Source organism: Larimichthys crocea, chromosome XIII, assembly GCF_000972845.2.
Source record: "Larimichthys crocea isolate SSNF chromosome XIII, L_crocea_2.0, whole genome shotgun sequence".
Lineage (NCBI taxonomy): Eukaryota > Metazoa > Chordata > Actinopteri > Sciaenidae > Larimichthys > Larimichthys crocea.
In genome coordinates, this window is record NC_040023.1 from 27297325 (window position 1) to 27324552 (window position 27228).

General features: G+C 40.6%; 1 protein-coding gene across 6 annotated transcripts in view; it reads left to right on the top strand.

The window, feature by feature from the left end:
* Nucleotides 1-27228, top strand: part of vps13b (vacuolar protein sorting 13 homolog B) — a 312301-nt gene that overhangs the window by 39779 nt on the left and 245294 nt on the right. For all 6 annotated transcript variants that reach the window (XM_027286990.1, XM_027286991.1, XM_027286992.1 and 3 more), the window contains exons 9-16: nt 270-365; nt 1790-1912; nt 2375-2512; nt 5204-5291; nt 7318-7503; nt 10411-10580; nt 11043-11237; nt 13787-13911. In XM_027286990.1, coding sequence (XP_027142791.1) covers nt 270-365; nt 1790-1912; nt 2375-2512; nt 5204-5291; nt 7318-7503; nt 10411-10580; nt 11043-11237; nt 13787-13911 — 1121 coding nt within the window. The remainder of the gene's footprint in view (nt 1-269; nt 366-1789; nt 1913-2374; nt 2513-5203; nt 5292-7317; nt 7504-10410; nt 10581-11042; nt 11238-13786; nt 13912-27228) is intronic.

Here is a 27228-nt window from a genome sequence, read left to right on the forward strand (position 1 = left end):
TCTACTTTTTGGATCCAACTCTGTCACAACGTCTTTACTCTAACACAGAATTAAAGTTTGTAAAGTCTTCACTTTTCATGGTCTGTTGTGGGGATTTCTTTTTTCACAGATTAAATCAAACTGATGCTTTTCTTGTTCTACCCTGGTCAACTCAAAGGCAAAATATATATGACTGCTAAGTTATGTAGTTTTTAAGTTATTTTTTTAAGTCATTTTTGACCATTCTAACGAATATAAAATGCATTTTGTCTCTTTGTCCTTTGTCTCAGCTGACAGAGACCCAGTCAGAGAGCAGCTACTACAGTCCACAGAAGGTGAAGTCCAGAGAGGTCCTATGCCTGGAGCAAGAGGGAATCACTATTGAGGTAAGACTCTTCTGTTTAACTCTTAACCTGTTGCCTGAAAATATGGCTACGGCTAATGTGAAAATCCATATATGTCCATATATGGATTGTAACCAATATTAATGATGATTATTATTTTCAAAATCAACATCAGGTTTTGACTTTTTAATTTCAGTGCTCTGTAAAGTAACCATCTTACCTAGCATGGTCATAACAAACCAATAAAGATCCCCGTCCTCCCTTTTGATCCTTCGTTATTATTATCATTGTCTCTTTATTCATGGTTGGACAGAGGCTCCTCTTAATTCCCTCCTTAAGTACATTTATAAAGCCTCTCCAGATCACTAATCCGTAGCCTGTTGTGAACACAGTGTAATCTCTGTCTGAGTCAAGCCCGAGTCTGATCATTTCCGCATTTCCTCCTCGGTGTAGAAAATATTTTTAAACCTTTTTCTCTGATTACCTGGAGGAGTTTTGTGCTCCTAAGCTTTCTACCAGATGTGAGAATTCTGAGAGATTTCCAATTCCAATTTCTGTAATTTATGCTTTTGCTGGAAGAGAGAGGGAGCAGTCTGAACTGGAACCAAAAGTGAGAGCGTTGAAAGGCAAAGGGATGGCTAGTAAAACAGGGAAAACTAGGCCTTGTAATTATTGTGTGGTGAAACGTAAAGTTTTATTGGATTGCTCTTTGCTTAGTTGTCTGCTGGGTGAAGCGAAGGCACAGTAAGTGAGAGAGAACCACACCTTGCTGGTTACAGGGGTTGCTGAACTGCTACCACACACGCACACGCACACACACTTACACACCTACACGCACACACACACATACAGGGGAAAATGGAAGCTGTCTGACCCCTGCTCTTTTTATCACAATGAAATAAGCTTGTAACCTCAACAGCACCACAAACCAATGTAGCCTCAAACTGGTCACGGTGGAGAACCTTGTGATAAGTCCATAGTAAATTTGGTCTTAAACTGTCATTAATTCACATTTTATGTTTTATTGCGATGTAAAAAGGTAATTCAGTCATTAATTTCTGTGAATTATTGCACAGTTAGGTTTTACTGGGCTTCTGTTTGCTCATTTAAGACACTTTACATCCTGGATGTTCTCCTTGGAGAAAAAATGATTCTTAAAATTCTAAGTTTAGCTTTGAAGCTGGTGTTATCCCTCCCTTATGTTTAGTTTGAACTTGCCTCACACTGTCACAGTCTCCTCTCAGTTTTCTTTACTGTCTAGCCCAGAATATTAATATTAGTTTTGATAAATTAATCTGAGTTCTGTTTTCTCACTGTACAAGCCTTTGTAGTCCTTATTTTATTCACTGGAGGAAAAGGGCTCCAGAGTTTATCCAGTATACACATTGTTCTTCATGTAGAGATGAGTGATTCTGGAGTATAAAAACTGGTTGAAGGTTGAGGTTTTCCTCTGGTGTTTATTCCAGGTTCTGATGATGGGGGAGCCCTTCTTCGACTGTCAGATTGGCTTTGTGGGCTGCCGGGCACTCTGTCTGAAAGGCATCATGGGAGTACGGGATTTTGAAGAAAACATGCATCGACGTGAAGAGGTAAAGACAGCCTAGAAACCTCAAGGAAAAAGGAAAAAATAGGAAAAACGAGTGAGAAAGATTATAAGAGAATTTTAAAGCCTCGAAAAGAGATCACTTTCACCTAAACCATGTCTCCTGCAGCCTCTATTGCTCCCAAGAGCTTTCAGAAGGAGGTAGAGATGTGGTCTGGTTTGTTTATGGAAGATTATGATCCAGCTGCCCTTTGTAATTCACTAAAATGTTCTGTGTTTGCCACATACATCACTGTGTCCACAGCAATCTCACAATGTGCAGTATGTAAAGTAGTAGAACTGTATGCTTTTAATGGCTTTTTAGTTTTTTTTTCCTAAGGTTATTTTTAAATTGTATCTTCACCTATATGCATTACACATAAGGGATAACTAATTATTAATATTAAATAGTTTGAAATATATATAGATTCTCCTCATCTCCTCATCTCTCTTTTCTGTGTCTCTGCAGGATGCAGTGTTCTTCAGCTGTGGAGACAGCCTTAACAGTAAAGGAATGACATACCTTACCAACTCTCTCTTTGACTACCGCAGTCCAGAGAACAATGGAGTCAGGGCTGAGTTCATCCTGGATGCTGCTAATCACAAGGTCACAATAAATTCTGGTCTTCTAGATATCCACATCCCTGATACTATTTTACCAAGGAATAAAGTTCCCAAACATTTTATTTTGGAAATTAAATTTTTGCAAAATCCGTTTTAGTGGTTTAAAAAAAAGGCTTCCTTAGCTTTAATATAAGGCCAAAATGTAGTAGCAGACCATGTATTTCAGATTGAAATCCTCTGAGAGAATGTACCTCAGAGCAGCCATGCAGCTGCATGAGAAAAACAGTTGGCCTGTAGTGAATCCAACCAACATTACAGGTTGTTTGTGACATATCCAGTATATTGGCAATCAAGCATTTCCCCCCCGAAGACTAACCACCAAGCATTCAAAGGACACCCACTGAACTGATAGCAGAGACTAAACCATATGGCAAAAATTAAGCAGTCAGTTCCAAGCCAGGCCAACAACCAACTCAACACACACTTCACAGCTGGGCGGACAGGCCTACACAGCAACAGACTTATTCAACCAACAACAATACTCTGAGAAAATGCATTAAACATAATTAAATCACTGATGCTGTTTACTTTTACAGCACCTGCCATTGACACAGTCCTCACTAAACGAAACATCTGTAGTGCTGAAGTTGTCAAGCTGTTGAGAGAACAAATATTCGCAAGGCTGATGCTAAGACGTTTTATGAAGACATAAGATTCTCTACTTTTGGAAATATAAAGGGTTCTCTGAAAGGCTGTCACTGTCAAACCAGACAACACAAGATTTTTTTTCCCAACATATGTTAGTCTGGATATAGCTTAAGTGACTTGCTAAAGCAAGCACACTAATGCATACTTTGCTAATACAGTAGTTTACCTGGGTCAATAAACAATAATCTGATATAATCGCATCCTGTTTTTCCTTAGGTTTCATCTGGAAAAACTAGAATGGAAGCTATTACCACAATTAGCAATACAATATGTTGTCCTTTTTAACTCTCAGAAGTTTATCTCCTAAATAAATCATTCCTATTTAAACCAGTACTGTCAGTCACCCAGCTGCTGGCTGCAGTAGAGGAATGTTCCCAGTATCTTAAGTAGTAGTGTTAAAGCCATTATTCCTGATAACTCTCAGCTCCCCTCATCAGCCATCACAGCTCTAGTGTTGACTCTGCTCAGAAATGTTCATGACCCTCAATGAAGCAATTGTTTGGACATCCATCCATCCATCTATCCATACTTGAAAGTCTAAGAGTCAAAGGTTTTCGTGTTAATTCATTTGCGGTTTTGAAACCAGCCAATGGCTTTGATCCAAAAGCATGCCAGAGCCATTAGCATCCCCCTAATAAATATTACTCATTAACCTGCCTCTCTGATAAGGCTCTATTGAAATCTCTGTTTAGAGAACTAGTGGGTAAGTCTGGGGTGGGGGTGTTAAATGTGTGTGTCAGAGGGGCCTCTCTTATTCTCTTCCTCTCTGTTTCTTGCTTGCTCACTCATTCCCTCTATTTACCAGTGGTTTGATGTGCAATAGAAGTATAACTTTCAAATATTGTCTCTGACAGGGTCAATAGCTATTGACCCACAGACTAATAAATGATGACAAGTTATAGTATAACAATACACTGACACCAAGGTAGATCAAAAATAAGAGAAAAATCCACACCTCTTTTACTTATTTGTAGGTTTTATTTCAAAGGAATAGGGGGTGGCACAGAGCCTCAGTGGTTAGCTCTGTCACTTGGGTTAAAACCTGAGCTGAGCAGCTAGGTTTTTCTTGGTGGACTTTGTATGTTCTTCCTGTGTCTGTTTCAATTTCCTCTGGGTGATTTGGTGTACTTTCATAGTCCAAAAACATATAGGTTTAGGGCAAATAGAAACTCTTACTTGCCTGTAGATCTGAATGTGACTGTGTTCTATGTATGCTAGCCCTGTAATAGGGTGTACCTTTCCTGAAGTTTGTTTGAATTGGGTGCAGCAGCTGTTCAGCTTTAAGAGGAACAGAATGTTACTGTTTTGGCCAGTTACTGTTTTAGTGTTAGGTAACTTGCAGTTGCAAAGTCCTTTAATCATGATCGATCGAGTTTTTTCTTTTTTCTTTTAGATGTGCACATATTGCTTACATTACATCCATGCTTTTAATAGCTACACCTTGCTATCTTATAATATAAATATTTCTAAAGAGCATTTCACAATTTTAGGTAGAAAGTATCAGCCATGATCCCAGTCGGTCAGGTTTGATTTATAATGGAAAAGTCCAATCTTCTAGTAGATAAGATATTTATTTCCAGTGGCATACAGCCAAGCATTAATTTAAGGAGGAAACTTTCACTTCATTTTTATCAATCCTATCTTACTCAATAAAGAACAGACTTGATATCGAGTAAATTACTTCCCTACTCTAAAAAGCTGATGTATTCTAATTAAACACCAGATTAGTAACACTTTCAACCTGATGATCAAGTATATTCCTTTATTTCAAGTCTTTTTAAATAGTTCCAAATATTTGTGATATTGTTGTATATGTATGGTATAGCCAACAATATCATATTGTTGATGTCATACTAAGAGATCAACCTGTGAATGTCTCATGTCTTTTTTTTTAATTTATTTTTTATCTCTGATTTGGGCCCTTTTGCTGTAGCCACCATGACCCCAGTCTGTGCCACTCTTAAATGCTATCAGCTTGTTTGCTCCTTTACTGCCATGTTTACCTAACTCTACTTTTGTTTAACAGGAGACCTACACAGAGATAGCAGGCATGCAGCGCTTTGGTGCTTTCTACATGGATTATCTATACACAATGGAGAACAGCAGCAGCAAAGGTATTGTCTAATTCATTCCTCCCCACAGAGCTTGTTTGTTCACCTTGCCCCCTCTTCTCTTTCTTTAAATCTGTCATGTTCTCCTTTTTTCTGCCTGGCTCTTTCTTCCTCTCTATCTCGTACTCTGTCTTTCAATTTCTTTCTCTCTCTCTTCTCTGTCAAACAAGCCCCCTGGAGACTTGAAGAAAGAGCTTGTCTTGTTTGAGTCGCAGCCACCTGGTCCTTGACCCTTCCTGTCCTCGCTCTCACCCCAAACTTACCTGGAGGGCAACTGTCAGAAGTGTTTAGTCTGCGCTGACACGTATTTGAGTTTCTTTCTCCCTGCTGCTTGTTGAAACATTGTTTCCCCCTGTCTCTTTACCTGTAAGCTCTTGAGAAAGTGAATAGACTCCTTTTGCCTAATTAGGTGTCACTCTTCCTGGCAGAAGCCTTAAGACGGGCAGGATTTCTCATTCCTCAGCTGCAGCACTCAACAATGTTTATTCAAGTCTGAAAGATCTAAAGCTCCCATTAAGAGATAAAGCATTCTCCCTTCAATTTGAAATGTTATATTTGGCCGACAAATGTCTCTGTGTTTTAGTGTGTGACTGTTGAGCATTTTATTTCATTGCTGCTGGAAATCTGCTCGCTGTGTAAGTATGACAGTGACACCTGACATTCTCAAGTACTAAGATGAAAAAACTCTTTCATTCTTAATGAAAGAAATCTAAAGTGGCAAAAGTGCATAAGGAGGCGTTGTTAGGCGATTATGATTCAAAGAGTGGTAACGACCAGCTGCAGTGCTAATTTTTCATCATATGGTGCATAGTTGCCTTTTCTGGTCTGAGATATGCTGGAACCAAATAATAACTTGAACAGACAGATTAATTAGGAATCTAATGTCACCTGTGTTGTTCCACTTGCCTCCCTTTTTTTTTCTTTCATTTAACTTCTCTCCGCCTCTGCCTCTTTCTGACTAGGCTATTGTTTCCTCCTGCTGTCAGCAACAGATAAAAATCTAAATTAAAAAAAACATTGATACTGGCATCCTGAGCTGTCAAAGTCATTTCTGACAGCAGGATAAGTGTCATTCTCTTTTCCTGCGGGACGGCTGTGGTTACACTTGCCAATTGGAATGCGTCTCTTTTGTCAGTGTTTCTGTTCTTCTCGGACGCGGACCAGATCCAGTGTCAACCAAACAAATTAGCTTCCATTGCCATGGGACTGACATAAACTCTGAGTCAACCGAAATACTAACCAACGCAGGTCACACTCACCATTGACTTCACATTAGAGTAATGCTGCAGATTAAAAACTTTTTTTTTTAATCTTGGGAAATGGAGACACTTTTAAATTGTCTAAATCCCGGCTAATTTCAGCCTCCTCATCATTCCACTGACTTCTCTAACTGCAGCCATATGGTTGATATTAGGCCTAATCCATTGCAGCCAAATGTCATTGAAGAAGGGAAGGGGATGTGGCATTGCCCATTGCCCTTTATAAGTCTCCAGAATTCAGTTGGAGGTTCTCTCCCATCCGCAAGCCTTTTCAGCAAAGAAAAAAAAAGGGAATTCATAGTGTTGACTCTCTGAGCTGTAATGTTTGGGGCAGTCAGTGGTGGAATGTAAATGGGAATAAAAAAAGTTTGCGACCCTTTGTCCTCTTTCTCCCTCACTGCCGTTTATCCACCCCCTTCTTTTATTTTTAATTTCTTCCTTTTTATTGCCGGGGAGCTGAGTCTTTTAAGTGGACCTCTGGAACAGGGGCCTGCGATGAATGAAGGGACAGCTGTGTGAGAGAAGTGGACATTTGGAATATTCATCATTCCAGTGGTTCACGGCTGTGTGAGCTGCTCCCTGCTGCTGCATTACACCACTGCCATCTCTGTTGTTTTTTCGGGCAACAAATGAGGCGACTCTATACTTAATTAAGAAAAGGGATATGGGGAAAATGCTGGTGTCCTAAATATTTAGCTCAAGAACACACAATTCTGTACATTAAATACAATAGATATTAAGTATTTTTTTAATCTTTCTCCTGTACTTAGGCTCTCAGGACTTCTCGGTGGCGAGTATGGAGGAGGTAGTACCCTCTGTTCAAGAGACATCCATCAAGAGGCTGGTGGTGGGACCTCTTGATGTCAGGCTGCACAGCAGTGCTGCCCACCGCCTCCTTAAGATGGTTACCTGTGCCATGGACCACGAGTATGAACCCTACTGCAAACCACAGCGAGGTCAGACTTCTCATGCTAACAGTTGCTCTGTCTGTTTTACTGTACTGCCTTACACTCAACTAACTTTACACTCGTTTCAACACCTTCTCTCTATGGCAAGCTTTTTTAACATTTAATTAGTAGGGTCCATGAGTAGGCATTTAGTTTTCATGAATAGAAATGACTTTTAACAATCTATATTTTCACATGATCTATTTAGACTAGTCAAAACTAATTTACAGATATCTTTGATATAGTTATAGATATCAGCATCAATATTGATTTTCCCTTTCTTTTAAAAGAATAATAATTACAGATATCTAAAATTAAATTTCCACATGGATTGAAAAAGGATTGTGACTAGTGGAAACAATGCATATCAGCATCAACAAATTATTGAGGATATGTTGCCCAAATTAGCATATTCATTTTGTGTATGTTGTGTAACTATGGTAACCTTTTTAGATGTTTCCCTGTTTATAAGTGTATGCTTTTGGAATATTTTGCCCTAATTTTTAGTGTATTCATTTTACAGTTCCAAGCTGATGTATCAGTAATTTAATTTGGACGAATCAGAATTGAGTTTTAGATATCTAGAATTCTATTGTTGTAATTGTTGGTATTAAGAAGTAACATTTTGACTAGTGAGAAATGAATTTAATTAGAATTTCTGCTAGTCAGAATTACATTATACGTTTATGGATATGTTTGCTTTGAGTTCTAACCAGTCAAAAAATAATTGTTGGTATCTATATCACTTGCTATAACTGCTGATTAAATGTTTAAAGGGTTTACCATAGGCTCTTTTCTCTTCCTCTTGTGTCTTCTACTCTATTCTACTCTACTACTATTCCGTTCTGCCAATAATTGGATACTGCAACAGTTTGCACTTTACTATATCCTCATCACATTGTTATTTCCTTGCACAACCCATCTTTCAGCACACAGCTGTACATGAAAGTAGTGACCTTTTGGACCACATGAGGGAGGATAAGCCAAACACCTTTGTTGGTGATCGTCCCTGCACAGCTATTGATGAGCTCATTCTTGGGATGTTGTGAAAGAACATGGAATGTGTGTCTGTGTGTAATATCTGTAGCAATAACTCTGTTTTTTGCGAAACGATAACATCCGTTGGTTTCGGTTGTTTCAGCATCTGCGATAGATAATAGATGATGGGGTAATTACTATAGGGCTTGTGACTAAAGCTGGGTAGGTCAGTGTGTTCCTTCCTGTTTCTATATGTGTCTGTACCCTCTGGTATTTACCGGAGAAGGGTCAGTATAGTTAAGCCCCCCTGGGGGGGATTGAGAAATTGAGAGGAGATAAAAGAGGCAACATTTTTCACCAAGGTAGCTATTACAGATGGAGTGATGAAATAACACATGCTTTACGTATTTTCCTAAACCAATCTCTCCTCTCCTCTCCTCTCCTCTCCTCTCCTCTCCTCTCCTCTACTCTACTCTCCTCTCCTCTCCTCTCCTCTCAGTATGATTAATAGAAATATTGGTAGCTTTACTGGCAAAGCTTGCATCTATGTCAACTGAGAGTTTGGCTCTACAGTGTAAAGGACAGATGTTCTGTCTTTGGGACAGTCCAGGTTTTGTCTGGTCTGCCAATGATTTTGGTGACAGGTGCTATTTTCTTCAGCCTTGGCTTCGTGAGGTATGCTTGCCAGGAGAAAAGTAGAGGTCAGGAGGTCAAAGACATGACTATCTTTCCTCCTTGTACACTCCTTGCCAAGAGCTCAGGAAGACTCATTTTACTCTCCAAAATTAGCTGTGAATGGAAACCCAATTGGCTGGTGACTTGCAAATGACTTATGATACATATATTACCTAAGACCAATAGAACGAACAAAATAACAAGAGCTGGATCTCTTATTGTGCACAGGAAAATAAAGGGCAGGGCGTGACAGTAATAGTTGTGTGCCAGTGTGTGTGTATGTTGGCATACACATTTGTTTTTTGTTATCATATTTTCACCTTTTCTGTGTCCTTTTTAAATAGAAAGTGGTTTGTAATCATGCCGCCGCACCATGTGATCTGCATGTATTTTAGAATTTGAATGTTGACTGTGGACATTGACTTGAGCCCTGGCATATGATTAGATTAGACATGGCAGTGCCAGATGAACCTGATGCGGCCTACGGCAGTAGGCCAAAGTGCAAGACAGCTTTGGGATCAGGTTCTGAGCCCACCTTGGAGCTGGGAATGAAGCCCAACAGAACCTTTACTGAACTGAAACAAACCCATGTCCTGGGACCAGAGCCAAGGCCGTTCAGTAACAAAGGGCTCAGGTTTTGGTCCACCTAAGGCCCTGGACACGATTTAGTGGTTCAGTGCTCTGGTCACTCCTTACTTTGGTGAGCGCTGACCTTGCTAGCCTCTATTCCATGTTGACTTGGTTCACTTCATTTGCAGCCTTTCCGGATGTTTCTGGTTATTGATTGAATGAGTGGTTTTATGAGATGGTTCAAAAACAAAGCTACTGGGAAAGAGCCACAGTAATGAATATTGCTTGGAGATGCCAGTACTTTTACAGTGATGTTTATTTTATTTAGTGTATGAGGTGGTGGTTTTTGTTGGAAAATACTTTTTTATTGTTTTAGTGCTGCAGGCATAGAGGAGAGGCGCCCACTCAAAGAAATTGGTGTGCTTTACAGCCACACTCTTTCTCTGTAAAACAATCTTTAGTCCTCAAATCCAAATGTTTTGGCCTTTCCCACTCCATCACTTTGTTTCAAATAATGCACCACTGGTCACATACTTGAGGTTAGATTCACTTGTGTAAAACATAGGAAGATAAGTTGTTTTTGTAATAATATGTTTAATCTTACCCTTCACCCTCTCCCTTCAGTGCACCCCTGCATTGTGCTACGGTATTTGTTCCAGACATAATGTGATTCTTTCTGTTGTGTCATTGTAGAAATGGTTGAGGAGAGCCATGGTCCAGCTACACCAGAAGAGATATCAAGCTTAGAGGAATTCATCCCAACCAGACTCACGTGTCTCACTCTGCTCCAAGTCTCAGTCACCATCTCCATGGCAGAGTTCAACCTCCTTCACACACTAATGCCTGTCATCATGGGGTGTAAGGTAATACACACATCTACTTTGTTCTCAAACATCTGTCTATCTTTGTCCTTATCTTTCTTGAGATCCTCTTTTTGAAGGCTCATTAATATGTCATGGGTGGTTGCATAAAATTATGGTGTGAAAATATCATATTCAAAGCTGAGAGAAAGAATTACATGGACTCCTGATGAACAGACACTTCTAGTGATGCAAAGTCAGGGGGTGAAATCAGATGACATTATATTGTATAACTATTTTAGTTCAGTTTTATTGTATTGTATTGTTTCTATTTCCTGACTATACAGTATGCCCATTGTAAAAAGATGCAATAAAAACATTTAATCAAGTCATTATACACATAATTATAAAAAAGATCCAAGATATACAACGAAGTCTGATGTGGACATTTTGACTTTTGAACAGCAGTATCAGTGATATAACACTTTTAACCACTTAATCCATTTTTTGTCCTCAATCTCCTAGACTGCAACGGGACCAGTCAACATACCAGTGTTTCAGCCAGTGCGTCCTCTACCTTCTGTTCAGTTCCAAGTGGAAAGGGTGAATGTTGAACACTCTGTGCCCATGTATGCTCCAGAGCTGGTCAGCACTGTCAGCAATCTCAGCCAGCCTTCCGACAACCTGCTGCATCACTGCTATGCACACCTCTACCTCAAGGTGAGCAGAGCAATATTCCAGTTAAATCCCAGCTTTCCTTTCTGTAGACAAAAAATTGAAAAAAGTCAGAGGATTGGACAGTCTAGACCTGTGTATTTCTTTTTGTTTCACATCTGCTATATTTGGAAAACAAGTTCTACTTCATTACCCCTTTAACTTCTTTTGCAATTTTATTTGCAGAGATTTGTATCTGTCTCTGTTTTATTTATTTATTTAAGTTACTTTGTCTCTTTGTATCTGTCATCTTTCAAGTTATATAAATACACATCTACTGATTTGTACAATTCAGTTTCCATGCACTATAGACTGAAGTCAGTAGGTGAGCCGCATGGCCAGTGTCTTAACTCTTCTCTGAAATCACTCTAATGGCCCTTTTAATGACCTTGATGACCTCTTTTCACCTGGTCATAAAAATCTCAGCACTAAGCTTCCTGATGAGCACCAGTCCAACTCTGGTCTACTTAATGGTTTTCACCTTGCACACCACAGGTTTGTATTGTGCAGCTATGACAGTCTCCTGTCACGGCATTCATTGTTAAGTTGTGACTGGTAGTTCGAATCTGAAGATGAAATTCATCGTCAGTTACAGTTGCCAATGACATAAGACAATAAGACAAATTCATTAGTTTTTTTCAGAGAACAAGTTAAAAAAATCGCTGGGCATCCGATTGCCTGATCTGATAAGTGCTTTTTTACTATGTTAAGTTGTGCAATTAGAAAAGTAGTTCCTAAGGGGGATGTGGGGACAATTGTGAGACAAAATGTGCTATTTCTACACATTTACTCCATACCATTTGTTGTTAGGTCTTTTTTTAACATTTAAGTAAGGTAAGTAAGTAAATACATGTTAACCTTCCACTTTCCTTTTCAAATTAACCTATAGATGGATTATAAATATAGAGATTGTATTTATAATTTCCTTGCAGGCCCTGTGGAGTCTATATAGAATTCAGCTAATCTACCTTTTAGGAAGCCTGGATAACAGATCTGCAGTAATCTGGGGTGGCCCAGTCTGGCCTGGTCTGGCCTGGTATGGCCTGGGTGTGTTTTTTTAAGGCAGGATGTTTGCTGGACAACATGCTGGTAGTCCTTATCATAGGGTCACTGCAGGGTTAACAGTCAGCTGGTCAGTGGCCAAGGATCATTCGGACCAATCAGCCAATCAGTATCTGTATCTGCCAAGGTACTAATTCTGCCTCTGGATTTTGGCAGAGGGATCATGACAGGGTGGAGGTCATTGTGGCCGCAATTCACCAACTTCAGGAAGTGATTTGAAACGGGTATAAACTAAGGCTTATCTTAATCTGTGTTTTATTGACACTGGCTGTCAAAGCTAAGGTGTCTGTCTTGAGGGTAGTGGTTAGCTATTGTCTCACTTTTCCATGGTTGTAGACAAGAATTCAAAGTCAGCCTGTTTGCTCAACAAAGAGGCCACAGAAGTAAATAAACTGATCATAATTGGAAACTCTGGCTATTTGAATAACTAGTTGCTTTGGGCTGCTGAGAAGAGAACAGAATTTGGATCCTTGTCTCCCAGAGGAAGCTGCAGTGAATCAGTCTGCGGCTATATGGCCCTAAGCTTACATTTCAATGTGGGATTTTTATTATGTCTACATCTGTATCTGGCAATCATACAATTGAGCTTAATGTACTATGCTGGTGTGTAATATGAATGTAAAATTAATTATCATTTCAGTTTTGTCTTTGCTCTGGGCCATCTGCACAACAAAGTGGTTTCAATAGACATTCACTTGCAGGCAGGGATTGAATGAGTCCTGCTTTGTGCATACAGCAGCTGCATGGGGGACAGCTGGGCCCAGCCATCATCCACTACCTCCAATATTAAACAGGACTTCATCCGCCAGGCTCACTATTAGCAATATGTAAACGTTGAAGTTGCAGTACATTATGTGTCTGGCTATGTGGCAGGAGCTTCGATAATGAGAATACGATTATGAGAAATGACACATGAGGTCAGTGAACCTAAAAATCTCTTTCTTGAAAAAAAGAAAAACTTTAATGTTACTCAGCAGTGACTTTGGAATCTTGGCCCAATCTGGACCTGATCCATCTGATCTGGGTTATAAAGTGTGTTGTGTAAAGTGTACTGTTAATTGAGAGCAAGGATAGTGTTTTGCTGTTCTAACTCTTTTCTTGAGGGTTCAGTATAAATATATTTCCCACAGTGCCTCCCAGAATGTATGAAGGACTTGCTGACAGCTATTCGTACAGTAAACAATGTTGATAAGATGATTTTGTCTTTCATCTGTCTCTGTAAGAGCCAGTGCTGGGCTGCAGCAGGTCTGCTGAAGACAGATCGGTCCAGATCAATTGATTGAGATGAGAGAACGACAGCACTGGCTGTGTGCTTCTGTTTTCTTTTCAGAAGCTGTGTGAACTCAATGAGAGCTGACATGTTTTTTTTTGTTGATCCTATAAATGGTTTGATCTATACATTTCTGAATTTCCATGTCTGTTTCTTTTTTTCCTACCCTCTTTTCCTCTCTCCATTCCTCCATCCCTCGCACACTCTCTCTTTTTCTTTCCAGGTGTTTGGGTTTCAGGCAGGCTTGACATGCCAGGACAGTACAGGGGGTTTCCTGCCTCTCATCCCCATCATCCCTTCCTTCAGCACTGCACTCTATGGGAAGCTAATCCAGATGCCGGCATACTGGTGAGTTTCCAGCACTTGCAATATAAATGTAAATTTGAGTGAGTGCAGAGTCAGGTAGAGTTCCCCTCGTCAAATTAAATTATTAGATTTAAATGAGTAAGTGCGTGCATTTTAAAGGTACACAGATAGAGAGAACAAAAAAGGGGGAAATAACAACAACAATATTTCAGTCGTGACACACGACTGAAAGTGTCAAATGTATCAAAGTTCTGCAAGTCCTGGTCTCATGCTAACACATTATTTTAATGTTCCAGAGGAAATTGTTTCTGGGTGTTTGGTTAAAGTAAAAACATCTTCACAACTTTGAGATCCGGGCACATCCTGTGAAGACGTCCAAAAATGATTTCATTCTCTAGTATAATTGTCGAATAGCTTTCAAGTCTGGTGTGCAGAAAGAGAATCACCATCGTCTGTGCACTAGACAACTGAACCCATATCCCATCATAGATCCATGTGTGGTCTTGTACAGTTTAACATACTGTTTGAGGAAATTACTCACAGCAAAAGGTGAGGATGGTCAAGTAACTCCCAGAAGGTGGCACTGCACATGTCACATGTAATGTTATTGTGTGATGCTAAGGGGACTACAATAAATGAAAGAATATTATTTCCAACAGTCAATTTACCTCACTAAGGATACATACCACAGTGAGGGAGGTAAACATACATGAGATTTTTATTTCTGATTTTGGAACAATTTGGGTGTGTACCTCCTATGTGTATGCGTGTTTGGGAGTGTTTATATGCATACTTGGCTGTCTGTATACAGTGTGTGTCTGAGTGTGTGTGTGTGCAGTCAGACTCATGTATTGTACTTTATGAAGAGGATTGCAGCCTTTTGTGGGCAGTGCATCAGAGGGTATTTAAAGTGATGGATGAGCCACTGCTTCAGCGGTCAGTGGGGAAAACAGAAAAACAGAGTCATCGGGTAACAACTGCAACAATTTCTCAGATGGTTTGAAACACAAGGAGAGGAAAATAAGACAACGCTGTCTTAAGAGATGAAAAAACATATTGCTATATCCCTGTCCTTGTACCAGACAGTGAATGAGTCATTTGGGATGTCCCCTTGAGAGGTGAAGAGAGGTTAGGAGTTGAAGAGAGGACAAGAGGGGAAAGGAAAGGAGTAAGTATTGGGAAGTGGAACAGTTGGAAAAATGGAGGATTTGAGAGAGATGGACAAGCAACGAGTCTGTAAATGTTTAAGCTATCAAAATACGAAGAGAACAAGGAGAAATGGAAAGGGAGAGGAACTGCATTAATAAGTGTGGAGATTGTAGACAGAGACTTGAAAACAGATTGGAGAGAGGGGGAAAGTATAAATGATGAGTTTGTGGGACTGCAAGAAAGAGAGATGAGACAAATGCTTAGATGAAGGGGAGGGAGGGAAAAAGGAAAAACGTCATTGGACTTGGCTTTATTTTTGTCATTTAAAATGTTGTAATGAACTCAACCTGTCTCTCCTTTTTCACTTTTTCTGTTACGTATGTAAAATGAATGAATGAGTAGCTTATGTCCCATCTTAAATCTGCGCACTGAAACAAGGTTGCATCACATCTGGTTGATAAAGCAACAAATTTATCCACTGTTCGGTGTTTTGAAATTTAGAGATGTGTTGGAAAAGAAATTCACGCCATCACTGTGCTCAGCAATCATCATCTGGAAAACCCTTGATGCAACACACACACACACACACACACACACACACACACACACACACACACACACACACACACACACACACACACACAACCTGTGCCCTCTCTCTCACACCTTGCAGTCAAAGTGCCTGTTAAAGCAGGAAACGTGTGCAAGAGTGCTAGCTTGGGAATCGATTTCCCCCCATTAGTTTAGATTTAAACATGTCAAAGAGCTGCAGATGGTTTTGACTTTTCCTGACTTCTTCTCCAGGCAAAAAACATTGTATCTACTGTACAGTGGTTAGCTGGCCACATAGGGAACCACAAGGCCTTCATTCATTGTGCTGTGTGAGTGTGTCTGTAGACAAAACCTGATTCCTTGTGCTCTCTGCTCCCAATAAGCGACTCCTAGCTGCTTGTTTGATCTCCAGCCCCCATCCCCTCCCCCCTTTTTGCCCTGACTGCCTCAAATAGTGGATTCAGATGTCAAACGGATGTTATTTTTCTTTCTGACAATCATTAGATGGTTCTCATCTCTAGAGAGAAGTCCGGACCAATGCCCTCCTGTGGCTTTTCTTTCAGCCTGGACCAGCCCTGAGAAATAACACTGACAACCTCTCACAGAGTCTTCTTGACACGTTAAGAGAACGTGCTCTGTTATTCTTTGTTTTAAGCAAGCCTTTGATGCAATACAGTAACAGTATGCACCAGGAGTTCTTATCTTGGTGTTATTTGAATAGATGTTAGGCTACGTGATGGCATTGTGATCATACCTCAGTAAATGAACACACAATACCCAAGATAACTTTACTGCCCTGAATAACATTATTTCCACTCCATCAAACACAAAGTGTTTCTGACAGGTAAGAAGCACATTTTCTAACAGTTGCCTGTTTGTTTGACTGTCAATCTCTTTTCTGTAGATGATACTGGGACAAGGTGTATTGTACATTGAGTTCTGAACCTGCCATTTCAGGCTTGAAGTGACTCATATTTGACCCTTTCTGTCTAAGCGGGAGGTATGGCCGTCTTGCTTCCTGACCTGTATGTTGCTACAGTCAAAATCTAATTAACACAACCTGACAGTTTGCTCCTGGAAGAATGAAGATTAGCAGGTTTGACAGAGAAGTAGAAAAAGCAGTTAGAAGAGAGAAATGGAGGGAGCTGAGTTACAACTGGCAATAGTAACAAGTGAATAGTAATATGCACATGTTTTCTATTGCACTAGTGAGGTTGGTTTTGCTTAGTTTGTGGATGTGAGTGAAAGAATAGAAAAAGCCCTGGATGGAGAGTGAATTGAAAGGCTGAGAGCACATTTTAACTTCAGCTGGCTTTGTTCTCAGTGTGTTTGAGCAATGGCTGACAGACTGATAGTCAGACAGACAGTTCCTCTCCTAAAGGTGAAAGCTGAGTGACACACTGGAGGAAGCCAAAAGATGCACTCCACCAGGTGGTAGCATTTAATTTGACTGTATTGATGTTTATTTTGGAGCTGCTCCTCAGCGCTGATGTAACTCCAACAACACCCCTTTCCAAGATGTTCTGTTCTCTGAGCAGACACTGAGCAGAGCCATACAAGCGTTTGAAGTTTTAAGGAAATATGAAAGAAAGTGGGAAGCATGAGACCTTAGTGAAGGTGCAGGAGTGAGAGAGTGGTCTGAGAAAAAAAGCAGTTTCCAGTTTCTTTGTCAGTCAGTAGTTTTGTTATGCAGATTCTTGGACCAGCTTTTCCATTACCAATATAAAAGGTAGCTTTAGATTTGTCTCCCTCTGGACTATATTAAAAGTAAATGGTGAGTGACAGGAGAGAAGGGTAGCTTGGAGTAGTGGAGTAAAGAAGGTGATGTTATATGCACCCATACCCACCCTCATACACGCACGCACGCACGCACGCACGCACGCACGCACGCACACACACATACATATACACACACACACACACACACACACACACACACACACACACATAAACATGTTTGTCATTGTACAGCCAGCTCAAGCTTATATGACTGCCAGGTGATCATGCAGAATTTGGAGAGGCACTAGGCGTCTGTGAAGACCCAGCACCTCTCCTGATGAGTTGGCCCACAATGCATACTGTAGCTCATGTTTCCTTCAGTCTCACCACAAAGGCTCCGACTTCTCACAGTGGGCAGCATGGGGCTTTCACTGGGGAAAGTACACTGCCTTGACATCGTCTCCCTGCCAGCCTTGGCTTTATTGGCCATTTGGTATTGTGTGTGAGACCTTGGATATATCCAATTAGCCTGAAATGTCTTATTCCCCTGTTTTTTTAGCAAAAGTTAAATTTTAAGATAATTTCTCCAGAGCATTTTCAGACTCTGACCTTGTGGTTCCCCATATTGCATTTTTTGAAGAAATGAAAAGATCAACCAACAAAAGAGCAGTCAAACCAGTATATTGGCAAGCCTTTTTTTAATCACTTGAAAGTTGGCAATATATTTCCAGGCTGAGGTAGTCTAAAGTGGCTGATGCAACTTTCCATACCAGCATTCCCTAAAATGCCCTTGTAATGGCATCTCAGCTCAGTTATAATGTTTTGTTGTATTGCAACCCATGTTGTGTCTATGTGGAGATTTGAAACTGGACAACCAATTTGATTGCTCTAACTATAATAACGTTGATTCTCTTGACTGACACCATGTGACATTGTGTCCAACATTACTATGGCTAATATATAACTGAAAATGAGTGTTAGCTGTTGTTAAACAGTAATCTCTAAAGTCCATTTGATCATTGTCACCAGTTTTAGGTTGGGGTGGAGGTAGGTTCCTATAGAAGGTACCTTAAGGTTTCTTAAAAATAGTTTCTCAGGGTTTCTTAGAAATAGTACAATTAACTCAGATCGATGAAAGGACTACATGCTAAAGGAGTTTCTTTTTTTTTTCTTTTTTCTTTTTTTTTTTACCAATATTGAAAAATCTACTGCAGTGTTGTAGCTACAGTATAATCTAAGAGATTAAGATAAAAACATTAGTCAACTGTTGCCATTTAGGGCCACATAAGTTCAAATCTTTTTCCTTCCTTCTGCTCCAATTGGTGCTCAAAAATATTTATACCTTCTTTTGGATAAAACAAGACTAAGAGTGCTAAAGTCAAGATATAATCAATGTGATACAGATATAAAGTATTTTAGCTACAATTTTATAATTGTTTGTCAGTGTAACTGCATACAAAAGATTGCACTGACATAGCTGAGCATTTTCTGAAAAACAAAAAAAACATCAGTAAAAAGATTGCTATTGAAAAAATATTAAAGCCAGAGTCTGCTCTAGTATGCTACCATGTATGTTACCATTTGGTCAGCAAAAACTCAAATCCTCTAAAATGAACTTTCACTCCCAGTGAATTAAAGTGCAGCTGAGAGGCATCAGGCTGTACTTATCCCTAATGAAAGGCAGTGTATGGGGCCGTCAACTTCACAGAGACTCTAAAGAGAGTCTCAGTTGGTGTGGCTGTTAAACCTGTTATCCCAGATAGAATCGGTGCCTGCAAAANAAAAAAGAAGCAAAAAAAAAAAAAAAAAAAAAAAAAAAAAAGGGGGGGGGGGCGTTAGAAGTGCCACCTGCATCGATCTCCCCAAAACCTAACCTCACTCTCTTACTGAACACACATGCACACACACTTGCGCTCACACCATATAATATTCCTCATACAGGGCCACCTGACGGCAGCAGCATATGGAGGCTGGCCAAAGCCGGGGCCCACCAACCAACCAACAAACCAGCAGCAGCCTAGTGTGGCTCGTCACATTGCAGGTCGTAATTCAGACCCATGCCAGCTTTTATGTGGCGTTTTTAGCAGCCCCTATTCCTCGCTCAGCTATTTCTGAGGGGATAATTTCTTAAAGCATGTGGCATTACAGGTGCATGTTATATAGCCACAGAAAACTGCCTTGCCTTGCAAGTGTTTCTGAACAGAAAAGAATGTTGGCTCTCCCTTGATATCTAATTATTGATCTAATTCTATTACACTGTCAATGGTTAGTTCAGTTTTTAGCACTACCTGTAGGATTTTTTTATGTGAAGTTGAGAAGTCCATTATTCTGTCTGGACCAGTAGTCTAGACTCTAGATTAGCTCATGTTGTGATTTATGAAGGCTGCTAGAGGCATCTGAGGCATGAGGCTTCTGGTGTGATTGTAATGCCTCATTACTCCTGTTCATAGTTAGTCATAGCAAGCTGCTCCTGGTCTATGTCTCCAAGCACAGCCAAGAACAGGAGGACAAATGCTTTCTGTGTCCTTCAATGGTGAGCCATAGAGATCCAAGTCAAGTTTAGCAAATGTACATGAACAGCATTTACTGGTGAGAACATTGACTGTGGCTGTTACATTTGTCTACTAGCCATTTTGGCAGGCAATATCATTAACAAGTGGAATTGGAATAATCATTTTGGCCGATGAAAACTGATTTGGGAGTGGCTGTTGGATGGAAAAGTCTATTTCTGCACTCTGAGTATACATTTATATGACTTATGACAGAGATCTTGTGAATGATGTCACACATGCAGCTTCTGCGTCAAACGGTGTGCCCCTCAACCGAACTTTGATTAGTGTTGATTTTGCAATGAAGCAATCACTTGTATTACTCATCACGGTCTTAACTGAGAGGTCTGTGTAGGCAGCGTTACAGTTACTGAGAGCTGTTATGGTGAAGGATAATTGAATGACCTTAAATCAACGTGTGGCTGCTGTGGTCATGCTCAGCTTTGAGTTGTGGTTCAGAGGCCATAAGAGCAGAAGGGAATTCATTTAGTTGAACAAGGCAACACATGAACTAGGCCCTTCCCTGTTCTTGAAGAAACATGGGAATGTTTTGGGAATGAAAACGTTTTCGCATGATGAAGCTGAAAGGATGTAGGCACACACTGCAACAAGTAGGCTTTATGTATTAACAGGTGTGTATTAAAAACCTGGAATGACATATGATGTAATCTTGTTCCACTTTTCACTCCGAAGCACCAGAGTGCAAAGGATTGTGAGCTGCAAGGTAAAACATCATATTTCGTGTGGCACAGTCTATAAAGTATTTTGGCTGACTTTGTGGTAAGGATTTTTTTCTCCTCTACATCTGGTGTCAGACAGTTTTATTTGGTTTTATGGCTGACAGGGATCAATGGATGTATTGAGGAGCCTTGTGTTAAGGAAATGGCATCAGCGAATGCACGGCTTGTACTCTGACTGATTGACGTCTCAGTTTTGATGGAAGCCTCCAAGCCTTTCTTTTAGCATTCAGACAGTCAGTGTTACAGAGACCATAGTCTCTCTCCTGTAGAAGCTGTTTGCTTGCCCTTATGATTACAAGTGTCATTTGGTAGCTTAAATCAACACAGGTTTTAACTCAGCCCTAAAGTTTATATTATAGGCTGTAACAGTTTCAAGAGGAAATATTCTCGCAATCCAAGAATATCTATTGAATTTTAACTATACCATGAGATGTATTGTGATGTATAGGACAGAGCCAAGATAGTGAATTCGGGAGCAGCTGTAGATGTTTTCAGTTGACTGAAAGACTCTATTAATGCCTGAATTAGTCATCTGAGGAACTGAAGCTTGAGGGAGGGAAACAGTGGGAAATAGGGAAGGGTAGATGGATTATCAGCTCTGAGTGGATTATCATCTACTGTGGTGTGCATTCCACTGTCCTCTCCACCCCACCAGGCCTCAGTGCTGCTCCATCGCTTCCCAGAAACAATCCTATCCAATTTTGACTGCTAAAGGAAAAATCTACGGTTGGTAATGCATGACAGGACAACACTGGTATCACCATTATAAAACAAATAATCAAAGCTTTAGTTAAGCACGCAACTTGGGGGGGGGGAACTGACTGACTGGAGTGTATTATTTTTAACGACCATCTGTATGAAGGTCAAAGGCCTTGAGAGCAAAAACCTGATGACAACTATTCTGGATCAAAATAAAGGACAGCCGGTGCTTCTGTTGACTGCTGCTTTTGTTGTTATGACAACGGACAGTAAAAAAGTCTGCACTCAAATCTGAAAGTACAAATTTGATATTAGGTCTGTAGTCTCTGGACAGAGGTTTGCCATCTCTGTGAGTCCTTATAAGGAACCGCATGTCCTCCACAGCTGGACATGTTGGACAGTGGCAGGAAGCTACATACACATACAGACTCACCATTCTACACACACACATAGACAGGCCTCTTGATGTGTTTTCCTTTAACGCCTGATGAACCACGTCATTGCCATTTTCTCGCCTTGCGGTCTGCAGCTGTCTGCACAACTTGATTAAAACATTTCTTTTAGTAATCCCTGTGTAATGAAGCCCTCTCCTGAGAAGGATCTCAGTGTGTGTATGCAAGGTTGCTCGCAAATGTGTGTGTTTTGGGTCAGGGGTGCTCCAGATGGGAGGAAGGGGAGGGCCGTGTGTGTGTGTGTGTGTGTGTGTGTGTGTGTGTGTGTGTGAGAGAGAGAAAAAGAGAGAAGAAAAGAGTGAGAGATGGAGAGAGTAAGAGAGTGAGACTGGAGTGTTTCTTTCTATGAAGAGTTTGGGCTGTTCAGTTCCGATGATTGAGAAATGCACACATGGACCACCTTTGACCCTTGGGAACCACAAAACTCTGAGTTGTGGCCACAAATACAGTCCCTGCCTTCCCCTAACTCATGCTCTGGGTACAGACTCTTTAAAGAGTTGGTTAGAGAATGGATGTGATTACAAATTGTGGTTGAGAGATAAAATAAAACTGTAATCACTTAATTGCACCAGCAGAATCAACAAAGATTTAAACTAGAGTAGGATACAATGAGTAAAAGTAAAAATAATACAGAAGTGTAAAACATACATATTAATAGCCTAATTAGAATATATTTCATTGATAAATGAAGTGTAATCTCACTACGTTCTAGGAAGATTGCTTTAATATAGGCCTAATGTAAACAAAATTTGGAAAGCCCTTGGAAAAATCACTTTACTTCTATTTCTTGCTTTTTGAGTTCAGGAAGACTCAAAAGACACTGGAGACTAGAGGGAATGATAACTGAGTCATTTATGGCTTCTGCTGAAAAACAGCATTTTGTAAAGTCTCTATATATGAGGGTCAGCTGCAGATTGTTTTTCCACTTAATGTTTTTTGCTTGACTCAAGTCGACTATAGTGGTATTTATTTTTTTTTCATGCCAGCCATTCAACCTGATTGACATCCAGGTGGTAGGATGACAAGTTTTCCCATCCCCCTAAGTTGGCCACTTAGGTGTTACTGTTCAGTGTGAAGTGCTTGCATGATTTATAATGTTCATTTGGAGGCTTTGCAAGACACTGTAGTGAGTCTTTTGTAGATAAAAGAGGGGACTTGAGAGCAGCCTATAACTCACTCTGGTTATTTTCAAGAGGGGTCAGTGACCTTGGCTTGAAGAGATGGGGAATTCTGCAATACTTCAATACTTCAATCTGCACCACAAAGAAAAAAAAAGGTAAGCTGTCGGTCTACCATTCCCCCCATTTTTAGTCTGATTCCCTCCAAAGGAGACCTAAAAATTGGGAAACAATAGCAGTCGAGGATTTTGTTAACTGATTGATATGGGGAATGTTTGTGTTAGTTAATTAAGGTGTGACAGTGAATGATTTGTAGAAACTACAGATAACATATCACTTGTCCCAAGACGGTGGCTATCTGTTGTATCTATCAGACAAATATGTCAGGCCATAATGGATTACATTGGCGTTACTATGGACTCAGATAAGTTTAAGTCAAGCGAAAGTAGCACATTGTGAGGCTAGACAAATGTGATTGACTATCTAGTTGACTTTTTGTTTGTTTTACTGCCTTGAATCTAGTCTACGTTATCTTTTTGAGTACTTCCACCAACTTTAAACTTTTAACAGTTTATTGGAGTATCATGTTCCAGCTTATATGGAATTTCCCATTTGGCTCCCATTACGGACAAAATCCACCTGTGACAGGGAATGTGTGTTTGTGTGTGTGCACCTCCTTCACTCTGTGGTCCATTGACAGAACAGACACCTTTCTCTCACGTTCACATCTCACGCCGACCTCCCAGCCCCCACAGCTGTCTGTGACACTGTATTTTGGAAAGAGTGAGGGAACTGATTTTTGGTACTGTACAGGATATGAGTAATAACAAAAATGAACATTCTGGAAAGTACGCACAGGTTCCAAGCTTGTATTCTGGGACAGTGTATAAACCATTAGGACCAGCTGCTCTTGGTGATATTCCTTCAATCACATCAAGATGCAGATCTTAAAGAAAATTAAAAAAAAAAGAATTGCTGACCACATCTGGCCGTGCAGCTCAGCATTATAAGTCCGCTCTACACTTGCTTTCTCAGTAGTGTCCCGTCAGAACATCTACACTAATGCCAACATATCTAGATTTCAACACATTACTGGACATCTACATGTAAGAAACACACACATACACCTAATTGTATATACACACAGACATGTACCCCAACAGCCGTTTTTAATTAGGCTACATTTATTTTTGTCTGTAAAAGTACAAAGCAACAACCTACCAGTTCTGCTATGAGTTTGTACTGGAGCTTTTCCAAATGGCTTTTTTTAATGAGACTCCCCATGCTAGGTATTATTTTACCTGGAGAATAACATATGACCTGCAAGTTTGTGGTCTCTATCCTTCTCTTGCCTGTGCTTGCTGTTTTCTCCTCTTTCTTGTTTGTGTTTTCTGGTTTAATTATAGTTTCTTGTTCTGTTTTTCTCTCCCCTTTTTCTTATTTTGCAGAACATGCAGCCTTTCACTAGTATTGATGCTTAACAAAGAACAATCTTGTCAGATCTGAGTATTTTTTTATAATTCTTTTAGTTACAGGTTGTTAGAGCAGGGGGCCCTGTGTCAGCTGTGGCCTCATTACTGCTGCTGATCGTGCTCTGGCTGACCAACCTGACTATTATTGGTTTGTTAGTTTGCCTGCACAGGTGTGTATACATGTTTGCTTGCGTGAAAGCATATGTGTTGGCACGAAAGTATTTTGTGCATTTTGGCCAACGTAAATTTATTTGTGTCTGTACAGGTATGAGCATTTTTGTGGTTGTGTTTCTGAGTATGTCTGTGTGCATTTATGTGCTTGTGTGTGGCCTCTCGGTAAAGCAGGAATCACAGCCTGTTAGCTCGAGCCCCAGCTGTATTTTTCTAAATATAGTCGTGACCACAGTCAAACCAGACCAGGAAGCTGATTAGCCTGAGAACGAATGGTCCGAATGGATCTCAGCTACTATGATGTGAGAAGGGTTTGGTACAGACATGTGGTTACCCAGAGGCTCTTTGAATGGAAGCTCAGGCTCAGGTGATACCTTATGCTAGTAATGGCATAATGGCTCTGAGCCATGTTTGGAGCGAACAAAAAATATTTTGTGAGGGTCCTCTGTAAAGTCTACTCACTGTTAGATTTCGCTCATTCATTTTAATGACTAAAAATAATTTGCTGTCGCTGCTTTATGTCTGCATTTGAGCATGTACATAGAGGAAACAGTCTAGGCAAAGAGCACCACAGCTGGTATGGTGCTCATGACTCTGACTCACGCCCCCTTCACAACACTATGCCCTGTTTTGCCTGATTTTGACAGGGACACTGGACAGAAAGACTTTGTGCCAGTCAGTTACCTAACCATGCAGTCAGCAAGTCCGCCAACCTGCATGTCCTAGCCCTGGTCTAGTTCTTCGTCACTCAGTCACAGCACCAACAGGGGACAGGTTGGGAAATGAGGCCTAATGTTGTTGAAATACACCAGAGGAAAGCACATTTCATTGGCTGAAACTGAAACACCTAATTTTTCATAGCTCCTGACTAATTTTGATTTCCTTTTAACATATTCCTGGTGGCCTCTGTGTTTTAATAAAAAAGTTATTGACTTAAAGGACTACTGTGAGGTCAGAGACAGCCAATGAGGCACAGAAGTTCAAGCCAAGGACCCGATTTCTTAAATTATGAGTCAGGACTCAAAATGGGTTGTGGGCCCACTTCTGGTGGGTCTCCACCTTATAAGAGTAGAAGTGCGCTTTAATGAGTTTTGCTCCCTAGGCTACAGACTCTGCTTCTTATATGAATTTTACACTATAGCAGTAAATTTTGCATTTTGTGAGTTGCCCCATGCATATGTGTTTCACGTTCTAAGATATATTTTAGTGTAGTCATCTGTTACTGTTGTTAATGCTGCAGGTATTAGTACTGCTATTTTTACCTCTTGGACACTTTTGTTTCCTTCAAGGCCTGTGGTAACTGCGAAAGAGCTACCTGCCAGAAAGCTGTTTACCATGTTGCAGCAAGAAACACTGACTGTGCCAGCTACTTAATGAAATCCGATGAGTGTCTGGCTGTCCTCACATCCAGCATTCCCAAAACACCCTAATGAGAGTTTCTGCTTCTCATTTAGCTCCAAGATCCAAGTTGCTGTTCGCAAAGAATTGGGCATAATATAATAAAAACAGGTGCATAATTAAAGTTTTAGACGACCACATGCACATGACAGCTCCCCTGAAACGCTATAAACACTCGAATAAGCCAACGAACTTTCATCCCTTGCCAGTCCTTCCATTGAAGTGGCTTTGCAGGCACATTTGCTCTGCATGTGGGGACATTGTTGTTGCTGGGACCCCTTCACTTTCTTTTGTTCAGCAGCAATATCTAGCTACGTGTACACGCACACAGCCATGAAAGCATTTGAACACACAAAAACACACATGAAAATCGGTTTGATTGATGTCTTGCTGTATAGAATTCAACAGTAGTGATCTCTAATAGTCGAGGAGCATGACATTGCGTGGTTCACCTTGGTGCCAAATGCACCATATGTTGTAATAATTCAACAATTCAAAATGTATATGTGCGCTGTCGAGGTAAACTCATTGACCCTGTCAGGTTTAAAGTTTTTCTCTCTTACTGCCTTTGTTTTTCCTGTGCTCTTACATCTCTCTTTATCAAACCCTCTCTTGCTTTTTGGTCTCATAGTAGTCCCCCCTGAGACAACAGGCGGTTAAGAACTCTGGGCCTGCCTGTGTGCAGCTAACAGCTCATGTCACCCTGCCGAACCACCCAGGAGCAGAATAAAGGGAAAGATAAAGAGACACAGAGAGAAGGAGAGGGAGGGAAGCAGAGGAGTTAAACGATTGCAGAACTGCTGAGCGGAGGGAGAGACCCCGTGACATATCCCACACTCTGAACTGGGACCAGACCAAAATGGATGTGTGATTAAATGAACTGTGATGCTCGTTCCTGACACGCCGCAGCCATCCCTGGAATTAGTCACGGTTCTATTTTCACCAAAAGCGCCGCTCAGAGGGCTGCAGCTCTTTGCTTCCATCACAATACGTAGTCAAGCGAGCATATGTGCATGCATACACACCCCAAAAAAAGTAGATGTGTATCTAGGCAGAGGGCACTGCCAGTCCTCAAAAACCTAACTGAGGAACCTCACAAAGCAGAAGAGAGGAAAACAGGAGTGGAACCAAACAGTCTTGTTTTGAAGTGTTTAGTTCGGGCTCCCTGGGTGTTTTTCCAGTGAACAGAAATTCTTGGGGACTAAGAGGGAGGGAGGGAGAGAGAGAGAGATGTGAAGGATAGAGATCAGTAGTCATGATAATGGCAAGTGCTCCATCACTCTCAGCAGTGTGTATAATGCCATACCTCGGTTGGTGTGTGTGCGAATGTGTGTCGGGGA